The sequence below is a fragment of the Lampetra fluviatilis genome, chromosome 76 (assembly GCF_964198595.1).
Source record: "Lampetra fluviatilis chromosome 76, kcLamFluv1.1, whole genome shotgun sequence".
NCBI classification, from domain to species: Eukaryota; Metazoa; Chordata; class Hyperoartia; order Petromyzontiformes; family Petromyzontidae; genus Lampetra; species Lampetra fluviatilis.
Window position 1 is genome coordinate 3,879,098 of NC_136350.1, and position 10,974 is coordinate 3,890,071.

At 54.9% G+C, this 10,974-nt stretch overlaps 1 protein-coding gene across 2 annotated transcripts in view; it reads left to right on the forward strand.

Moving 5' to 3' along the window:
* The first annotated feature begins 208 nt into the window (after nt 1–208).
* The window catches only part of LOC144953432 (uncharacterized), a 31,791-nt gene continuing 21,025 nt past the window's right edge, over nt 209–10,974 (forward strand). Inside the window, exons 1-3 of one of the 2 annotated variants that reach the window (XM_078884010.1) lie at nt 209–1,551; nt 4,033–4,396; nt 10,072–10,129. In XM_078884010.1, coding sequence (XP_078740136.1) covers nt 10,073–10,129 — 57 coding nt within the window. In that variant the 5' untranslated portion in view covers nt 209–1,551; nt 4,033–4,396; nt 10,072. The remainder of the gene's footprint in view (nt 1,552–4,032; nt 4,397–10,071; nt 10,130–10,974) is intronic. The other variant, XM_078884011.1, reaches the window with a different exon arrangement.

Sequence of the window (10,974 nt, forward strand, 5' to 3'; positions counted from 1 at the left end):
ATGACGTCACCCCCTGCCCCTCCCCCCCTCCACGCCACTCAACATTTGGCGGATTTTGATGGAAAGAAACGGAGAGAGACACCACACAGATAGACAAACACACACACAGATAGACACACACAGATAGACACACAGACACACACAGATAGACACACAGACACACACAGATAGACACACAGACACACACACAGATAGACACACAGACACACACAGATACACACACAGATAGACACACAGACACACACAGATACACACAGACACACACACAGATAGACACACAGACACACACAGATACACACACAGATAGACACAGATAGACACAGACACACACACAGATAGACACACAGACACACACAGACACACACAGATACACACAGATAGACACACAGACACACACAGACACACACACAGATAGACACACAGACACACACAGATACACACAGATAGACACACAGACACACACAGATAGACACACAGACACACACAGATAGACACACAGACACACACACAGATAGACACACAGACACACACAGACACAGATAGACACAGACACACACAGACACACACACAGACACACACATAGACACCACACAGATAGACACAGACACAGATAAACACACACACAGACACACACAGAGACACAGACACACACACAGACACAGGTAGACGCACACACAGACAGACACACACACAGAGACACACACACACACAGAGACACAGACACACAGAGAGACACACACAGAGACACACAGAGAGACACACACAGAGACACACACAGACACACACACAGACACAGAGACACACACAGACAGACACACACACACAGACACACACACAGAGACACACACACAGAGACAGACAGAGATAGAGACACAGGCAGAGAGACAGACACAGAGACACAAACAGAGACACACAGAAAGACAGAGACACACACACAGACACACACACACAGAGACACACAGAGACACCCACAGACACACACAGACACACACAGAGACACTCACAGAGACACAGAGACACACACAGAGACACACACAGACACACACAGAGACATACACAGAGACACACACACAGACACACACACACAGACACACACACAGAGACACACACACACAGACACACACAGAGACACACACACACACAGACACACACACAGATACACACAGACACACACACACACAGAGACACACACACAGAGAGACACACACAGACACACACAGACACAGAGAGACAGAGAGACACACACACACAGATACACACAGACACACACACACACAGAGAAACACACAGAGAGACACACACACACAGAGACATACAGAGACACACACAGACACAGAGAGACACAGAGAGACACACACACACAGATACACACAGACACACACACACACACAGAGAAACACACAGAGAGACACACACACACAGAGACATACAGAGACACACACAGACACAGAGAGACACAGAGAGACACACACACACAGAGACACACACAGAGAGACAGAGACGAGGTGATGGTGATGACTGCGAGGTGCACGTGAGAGACATGCGATCAGGGTGAGTAGGTGGGGCAGCAGGGTGAGTAGGGGGGTGAGTAGGAGGGTGAGTAGGTGGAGCAGCAGGGTGAGTAGGGGGGTGAGTAGGTGGGTGAGTAGGAGGGTGAGTAGGTGGAGCAGCAGGGTGAGTAGGGGGGTGAGTAGGAGGGTGAGTAGGTGGGTGAGTAGGTGGGTGAGTAGGGGGGTGAGTAGGGGGGTGAGTAGGAGGGTGAGTAGGGGGGTGAGTAGGGGGGTGAGTAGGAGGGTGAGTAGGTGGGTGAGTAGGTGGGTGAGTAGGAGGGTGAGTAGGTGGGTGAGTAGGAGGGTGAGTAGGTGGGGCAGCAGGGTGAGTAGGGGGGTGAGTAGGGGGGTGAGTAGGGGGGTGAGTAGGAGGGTGAGTAGGTGGGGCAGCAGGGTGAGTAGGGGGGTGAGTAGGTGGGTGAGTAGGAGGGTGAGTAGGGGGGTGAGTAGGAGGGTGAGTAGGGGGGTGAGTAGGGGGGTGAGTAGGAGGAGTAGGAGGGTGAGTAGGGGGGTGAGTAGGGGGGTGAGTAGGAGGGTGAGTAGGTGGGTGAGTAGGTGGGTGAGTAGGTGGGTGAGTAGGAGGGTGAGTAGGTGGGTGAGTAGGGGGGTGAGTAGGAGGGTGAGTAGGTGGGGCAGCAGGGTGAGTAGGGGGTGAGTAGGGGGGTGAGTAGGGGGGTGAGTAGGAGGGTGAGTAGGTGGGGCAGCAGGGTGAGTAGGGGGGTGAGTAGGTGGGTGAGTAGGAGGGTGAGTAGGTGGGTGAGTAGGTGGGTGAGTAGGAGGGTGAGTAGGTGGGGCAGCAGGGTGAGTAGGGGGGTGAGTAGGGGGGTGAGTAGGAGGGTGAGTAGGTGGGTGAGTAGGTGGGTGAGTAGGAGGGTGAGTAAGTGGGGCAGCAGGGTGAGTAGGGGGGTGAGTAGGAGGGTGAGTAGGAGGGTGAGTAGGAGGGTGAGTAGGTGGGGCAGCAGGGTGAGTAGGGGGGTGAGTAGGGGGGTGAGTAGGGGGGTGAGTAGGGGGGTGAGTAGGTGGGGTAGCAGGGTGAGTAGGGGGGTGAGTAGGGGGGTGAGTAGGTGGGGCAGCAGGGTGAGTAGAAGGGTGAGTAGGGGGGTGAGTAGGGGGGTGAGTAGGGGGGTGAGTAGGTGGGGTAGCAGGGTGAGTAGGGGGGTGAGTAGGGGGGTGAGTAGGGGGGTGAGTAGGAGGGTGAGTAGGTGGGGCAGCAGGGTGAGTAGGAGGGTGAGTAGGGGGGTGAGTAGGAGGGTGAGTAGGAGGGTGAGTAGGGGGGTGAGTAGGAGGGTGAGTAGGTGGGGCAGCAGGGTGAGTAGGAGGGTGAGTAGGGGGGTGAGTAGGGGGGTGAGTAGGTGGGGCAGCAGGGTGAGTAGGGGGGTGAGTAGGGGGGTGAGTAGGTGGGGCAGCAGGGTGAGTAGGGGGGTGAGTAGGAGGGTGAGTAGGTGGGGCAGCAGGGTGAGTAGGGGGGTGAGTAGGGGGGTGAGTAGGGGGGTGAGTAGGAGGGTGAGTAGGTGGGGCAGCAGGGTGAGTAGGGGGGTGAGTAGGAGGGTGAGTAGGAGGGTGAGTAGGAGGGTGAGTAGGGGGGTGAGTAGGTGGGGCAGCAGGGTGAGTAGGGGGGTGAGTAGGGGGGTGAGTAGGGGGGTGAGTAGGGGGGTGAGTAGGAGGGTGAGTAGGTGGGACAGCAGGGTGAGTAGGAGGGTGATTAGGAGGGTGAGTAGGGGGGTGAGTAGGAGGGTGAGTAGGGGGGTGAGTAGGTGGGGCAGCAGGGTGAGTAGGGGGGTGAGTAGGGGGGTGAGTAGGGGGGTGAGTAGGAGGGTGAGTAGGGGGGTGAGTAGGAGGGTGAGTAGGGGGGTGAGTAGGGGGGTGAGTAGGGGGGTGAGTAGGGGGGTGAGTAGGAGGGTGAGTAGGTGGGACAGCAGGGTGAGTAGGAGGGTGATTAGGAGGGTGAGTAGGGGGGTGAGTAGGAGGGTGAGTAGGTGGGTGAGTAGGAGGGTGAGTAGGGGGGGGCAGGAGGGTGAGTAGGTGGGACAGCAGGGTGAGTAGGAGGGTGATTAGGAGGGTGAGTAGGGGGGTGAGTAGGAGGGTGAGTAGGGGGGTGAGTAGGTGGGTGAGTAGGAGGGTGAGTAGGGCAGCAGGGTGAGTGGGGGGGTGAGGAGGGGGGGGCAGCAGGGTGAGTGGGGGGGCAGCAGGGTGAGTGGGGGGGCAGCAGGGTGAGTGGGGGTGAGGAGGAGGGTGAGTAGGGGGGTGAGTAGGGGGGGGGGCAGGAGGGTGAGTGGGGGGGGGCAGGAGGGTGAGTGGGGGTGAGGAGGAGGGTGAGTAGGGGGGGCAGGAGGGGGGTGAGTAGGGGGGGGGGCAGGAGGGTGAGTGGGGGGGGGCAGGAGGGTGGTGGAGTTGGTGTATCGGCAGGAGATTGACGCTGGACTAAGATTTCACACTGCACGTGTCTCTCTCTCTCGTCTCTTGGCAACATCATCATCATCAGCAGCAGCAACATCATCAGCAGCAGCAACATCATCAACAGCAGCAGTAGCAGCAGCATCATCGACACCATCATCAACACCATCATCTACATCATCATCTACATCATCATCAGCACCAACAACATCATCATCAACACTAACAACATCATCAGCACCATCATCATCAGCACCATCAGCAACATCAGCATCATCAGCAACATCAGCAGCAGCAGCTGGAACAACGGGAACGGGAGGGGAGACTGCGGCCTGGTCGGCCTCGGGCCCTGCCGCGTTTTCCTGGCGGCGGCCGCCGGGCCCCGAGCGCCTCCCCCGGCAGGAGTCGGGATCGAGGAAGGGGTCAGCCCGTAGCGGTGAAAGCATCGCCTTGTGAGTGCAAGCACACTGTACACACGCACTGTACGCACTGTACACACACTGTACGCACACCGTACACACACTGTACATACACAGTACACACACTGTACGTGCACAGTACACACACTGTACACACTGTACACACACACTGTAGTGTACACTACACACACAGCACACACAGTAAACACACACAGTACACACACAGTGTACACACACACAGTACACACACAGTGTACACACACACACAGTACACACACACACAGTACACACACAGTACACATACACACAGTACACACACAGTACACACACACACAGTACACACACAGCACACACACAGTACACACACAGTACACACACACACAGTACACACACAGTACACATACACACAGTACACACACAGTGTACACACACACACACACAGTACACACACAGTACACACACAGTACACACTGTACACACACAGTGTACACACACACACAGTACACACACAGTGTACACACACAGTACACACACACAGTACACACACACACAGTACACACACAGTACACACACTGTACACACTGTACACACTGTACACACACAGTGTACACACACACACAGTACACACACAGTACACACACACAGTACACATACAGTACACATACACACAGTACACACACTGTAGTGTACACTACACACAGTACACACACACAGTACACACACACAGTACACACACACAGTACACACACACACACAGTACACACACAGTACACACACACAGTACACACACAGTACACACACAGTACACACACAGTATACACACACAGTACACACACAGTACACACACACACAGTACACACACACACACAGTACACACACAGTACACACACACACAGTACACACACACAGTACACACACAGTATACACACACACACAGTACACACACAGTACACACACACACAGTACACACACAGTACACACACAGTACACACACACAGTACACACACACAGTACACACACAGTACACACACACACACAGTACACACACAGTACACACACACACAGTACACACACAGTATACACACACAGTACACACACAGTACACACACACACAGTACACACACACACACAGTACACACACAGTACACACACACAGTACACACACAGTACACACACACACACAGTACACACAGTACACACACACAGTACACACACACGGTTCAGTGGTGAGTGGTGGTGGTGGGTGGTGGTGAGTAGTGGTGAGTAGTGGTGAGTGGTGGTGAATAGTGGTGGTGAGTAGTTTGGTGAGTAGTGGTGGTGAGTGATGGTGAGTGGTGGTGGTGAGTGTGGTGGTGAGTGGTGGTGAGTGGTGGTGGTGGTGAGTGGTGGTGGTGAGTGGTGGTGAGTGGTGGTGAGTGGTGGTGGTGGTGGTGAGTGGTGGTGGTGAGTGGTGGTGGTGAGTGGTAGTGGTGAGTGGTGGTGAGTGGTGGTGGTGAGTGGTGGTGGTGAGTGGTAGTGGTGAGTGCTAGTGGTGAGTGGTGGTGGTGGTGGTGAGTGGTGGTGGTGGTGGTGGTGAGTGGTGGTGGTGAGTAGTGGTGAGTAGTGGTGAGTGGTGGTGAGTGGTGGTGGTGGTGAGTGGTGGTGGTGAGTAGTGGTGAGTGGTGGTGAGTAGTGGTGGTGGTGAGTGGTGGTGAGTGGTGGTGGTGGTGAGTGGTGGTGGTGAGTAGTGGTGAGTGCTAGTGGTGAGTGGTGGTGGTGAGTGGTGAGTAGTGGTGGTGAGTGGTAGTGGTGAGTGCTAGTGGTGAGTGGTGGTGGTGGTGAGTGGTGGTGGTGGTGAGTGGTGGTGGTGAGTAGTGGTGAGTGGTGGTGAGTGGTGGTGAGTGGTAGTGGTGAGTGCTAGTGGTGAGTGGTGGTGGTGGTGAGTGGTGGTGGTGGTGGTGGTGAGTGGTGGTGGTGAGTAGTGGTGAGTGGTGGTGAGTGCTAGTGGTGAGTGGTGGTGGTAGTGGTGAGTGGTGAGTAGTGGTGAGTGGTGGTGAGTGGTGGTGAGTGATGGTGAGTGCTAGTGGTGAGTGGTGGTGGTGAGTGGTGGTGGTGAGTGGTGGTGAGTAGTGGTGAGTGGTGGTGAGTGGTGGTGAGTGGTGGTGGTGAGTAGTGGTGAGTGGTGGTGAGTGCTAGTGGTGAGTGGTGGTGGTAGTGGTGAGTGGTGAGTAGTGGTGAGTGGTGGTGAGTGGTGGTGAGTGGTGAGTGGTGGTGGTGAGTGGTGAGTGGTGGTGGTGAGTGGTGGTGAGTGGTGGTGGTGAGTGGTGAGTGGTAGTGGTGAGTGCTAGTGGTGAGTGGTGGTGAGTGGTGAGTGGTGAGTAGTCGTGGTGGTGAGTGGTGGTGAGTGGTGGTGGTGAGTGGTGGTGGTGAGTGGTGGTGAGTGGTGGTGGTGAGTGGTGGTGAGTGGTGGTGGTGAGTGGTGGTGAGTGGTGGTGAGTGGTGGTGGTGAGTGGTGGTGGTGAGTGGTGGTGAGTGGTGGTGGTGAGTGGTGGTGAGTGGTGGTGGTGAGTGGTGGTGAGTGGTGGTGAGTGGTGGTGGTGAGTGATGGTGGTGAGTGGTGGTGAGTGGTGGTGAGTGGTGGTGAGTGGTGGTGGTGAGTAGTGGTGAGTGGTGGTGGTGAGTGATGGTGGTGAGTGGTGGTGAGTGGTGGTGAGTGGTGGTGGTGAGTGGTGGTGAGTGGTGGTGGTGAGTGGTGGTGAGTGGTGGTGGTGAGTGGTGGTGAGTGGTGGTGAGTGGTGGTGGTGAGTGGTGGTGAGTGGTGGTGGTGAGTGGTGGTGAGTGGTGGTGGTGAGTAGTGGTGAGTGGTGGTGGTGAGTGGTGGTGGTGGTGAGTGGTGGTGAGTGCTAGTGGTGGTGGTGGTGAGTGGTGGTGAGTGGTGGTGGTGAGTGGTGGTGAGTGGTGGTGGTGAGTGGTGGTGGTGAGTGGTGGTGAGTGGTGGTGGTGAGTGGTGGTGGTGAGTGGTGGTGGTGAGTGGTGAGTGGTGGTGAGTGGTAGTGGTGAGTGGTGGTGGTGAGTAGTGGTGAGTGGTGGTGGTGGTGAGTGGTGGTGGTGAGTAGTGGTGAGTGGTGGTGAGTGGTGGTGGTGAGTGGTGGTGAGTGGTGGTGGTGGTGAGTGGTGGTGAGTGGTGGTGGTGAGTGGTGGTGGTGAGTGGTGGTGAGTGGTGGTGGTGGTGGTGAGTGGTGGTGGTGAGTGGTGGTAAGTGGTGGTGAGTGGTGGTGGTGAGTGGTGGTGGTGGTGAGTGGTGGTGAGTGGTGGTGGTGAGTGGTGGTGGTGGTGGTGAGTGGTGGTGGTGAGTGGTGGTGAGTGGTGGTGAGTGGTGGTGGTGGTGGTGGTGAGTGGTGGTGGTGGTGAGTGGTGGTGAGTGGTGGTGAGTGGTGGTGGTGAGTGGTGGTGGTGGTGAGTGGTGGTGAGTGGTGGTGGTGAGTGGTGGTGGTGGTGGTGAGTGGTGGTGGTGAGTGGTGGTGAGTGGTGGTGAGTGGTGGTGGTGAGTGGTGGTGAGTGGTGGTGGTGGTGAGTGGTGGTGAGTGGTGGTGGTGAGTGGTGGTGAGTGGTGGTGAGTGGTGGTGGTGAGTGGTGGTGAGTGGTGGTGGTGGTGAGTGGTGGTGAGTGGTGGTGGTGAGTGGTGGTGAGTGGTGGTGGTGAGTGGTGGTGAGTGGTGGTGGTGGTGAGTGGTGGTGGTGGTGAGTGGTGGTGAGTGGTGGTGGTGAGTGGTGGTGAGTGGTGGTGAGTGGTGGTGAGTGGTGGTGGTGAGTGGTGGTGAGTGGTGGTGGTGAGTGGTGGTGAGTGGTGGTGAGTGATGGTGGTGAGTGGTGAGTGGTGGTGGTGGTGGTGAGTGGTGGTGGTGGTGGTGAGTGGTGGTGAGTGGTGGTGGTGGTGAGTGGTGGTGGTGGTGGTGGTGAGTGGTGGTGAGTGGTGGTGAGTGGTGGTGAGTGGTGGTGAGTGGTGGTGGTGAGTGGTGGTGAGTGGTGGTGAGTGATGGTGGTGAGTGGTGAGTGGTGGTGGTGAGTGGTGGTGGTGAGTGGTGGTGGTGAGTGGTGGTGGTGGTGAGTGGTGGTGAGTGGTGGTGAGTGATGGTGAGTGCTAGTGGTGAGTGGTGGTGGTGAGTGGTGGTGGTGAGTGGTGGTGAGTAGTGGTGAGTGGTGGTGAGTGGTGGTGAGTGGTGGTGGTGAGTAGTGGTGAGTGGTGGTGAGTGCTAGTGGTGAGTGGTGGTGGTAGTGGTGAGTGGTGAGTAGTGGTGAGTGGTGGTGAGTGGTGGTGAGTGGTGAGTGGTGGTGGTGAGTGGTGAGTGGTGGTGGTGAGTGGTGGTGAGTGGTGGTGGTGAGTGGTGAGTGGTAGTGGTGAGTGCTAGTGGTGAGTGGTGGTGAGTGGTGAGTGGTGAGTAGTCGTGGTGGTGAGTGGTGGTGAGTGGTGGTGGTGAGTGGTGGTGGTGAGTGGTGGTGAGTGGTGGTGGTGAGTGGTGGTGAGTGGTGGTGGTGAGTGGTGGTGAGTGGTGGTGAGTGGTGGTGGTGAGTGGTGGTGGTGAGTGGTGGTGAGTGGTGGTGGTGAGTGGTGGTGAGTGGTGGTGGTGAGTGGTGGTGAGTGGTGGTGAGTGGTGGTGGTGAGTGATGGTGGTGAGTGGTGGTGAGTGGTGGTGAGTGGTGGTGAGTGGTGGTGGTGAGTAGTGGTGAGTGGTGGTGGTGAGTGATGGTGGTGAGTGGTGGTGAGTGGTGGTGAGTGGTGGTGGTGAGTGGTGGTGAGTGGTGGTGGTGAGTGGTGGTGAGTGGTGGTGGTGAGTGGTGGTGAGTGGTGGTGAGTGGTGGTGGTGAGTGGTGGTGAGTGGTGGTGGTGAGTGGTGGTGAGTGGTGGTGGTGAGTAGTGGTGAGTGGTGGTGGTGAGTGGTGGTGGTGGTGAGTGGTGGTGAGTGCTAGTGGTGGTGGTGGTGAGTGGTGGTGAGTGGTGGTGGTGAGTGGTGGTGAGTGGTGGTGGTGAGTGGTGGTGGTGAGTGGTGGTGAGTGGTGGTGGTGAGTGGTGGTGGTGAGTGGTGGTGGTGAGTGGTGAGTGGTGGTGAGTGGTAGTGGTGAGTGGTGGTGGTGAGTAGTGGTGAGTGGTGGTGGTGGTGAGTGGTGGTGGTGAGTAGTGGTGAGTGGTGGTGAGTGGTGGTGAGTGGTGGTGGTGAGTGGTGGTGAGTGGTGGTGGTGGTGAGTGGTGGTGAGTGGTGGTGGTGAGTGGTGGTGAGTGGTGGTGGTGGTGGTGAGTGGTGGTGGTGAGTGGTGGTAAGTGGTGGTGAGTGGTGGTGGTGAGTGGTGGTGGTGGTGAGTGGTGGTGAGTGGTGGTGGTGAGTGGTGGTGGTGGTGGTGAGTGGTGGTGGTGAGTGGTGGTGAGTGGTGGTGAGTGGTGGTGGTGGTGGTGGTGAGTGGTGGTGGTGGTGAGTGGTGGTGAGTGGTGGTGAGTGGTGGTGGTGAGTGGTGGTGGTGGTGAGTGGTGGTGAGTGGTGGTGGTGAGTGGTGGTGGTGGTGGTGAGTGGTGGTGGTGAGTGGTGGTGAGTGGTGGTGAGTGGTGGTGGTGAGTGGTGGTGAGTGGTGGTGGTGGTGAGTGGTGGTGAGTGGTGGTGGTGAGTGGTGGTGAGTGGTGGTGAGTGGTGGTGGTGAGTGGTGGTGAGTGGTGGTGAGTGGTGGTGAGTGTCGTTTCAGAATGGGCGACCCAGCCTACAATGCGTTGTACTTCTGGTCACACCCTCCGCCTAACCAGGTACCACAACAACATCAACAACATCAACAACAACATCAACAACATCATCAACAACATCAACAACATCAACAACAACATCAACAACATCATCAACAACATCAACAACAACATCAACAACAACATCAACAACATCAACAACATCAACAACAACATCAACAACATCATCAACAACATCAACAACATCAACAACAACATCAACAACATCTAGATTTCAAGTTTTCAAGTTTTCGTGACTGCAAGGATTTTTCGGTAAAGTTTCGTCGGTAAAAATAATAAATAAATAAAGTTAAATAATAAAATGCAAATAATAGCAATAAAATGATAAGGCACGACGTTTCGGGGGCAAAGCAAGCTTCCTTCATCAGGTGCAAAAAAAAGGTCACAGCAAAATAAGTGTAGTGTTAGTTCGTTGTGATGGGGCATTAATATTATATAGGGTTAGAGGTTTCGATTTAAAGCTTTCGTGACTGCAGGGATTCATCTTCTTGGTTCTTTCGGTAAAGTCATCACGTAGAATGGAAATAATAAAATAAAACATGATAAAAGAATAATATAATAATAAACTAATATAATACAAATAAAACATAATAAAATAATATAATAAAATAATGTGATTAAATAATTGTTTTATTTTTCGATTTAAAGCTTTCGTGACTGCAGGGATTCATCTTCTTGGTTCTTTCGGTAAAGTCATCGCGTAGAAGGGAAGTAATAAAATAATATAATAAAATAGTAAAATATTAAAAGAATATGCTGATATAATAAAATAGTAAAATATTAAAAGAATATGCTAATATAATAAAATAATAAAATATTAAAAGAATATGCTGATATAATAAAATAGT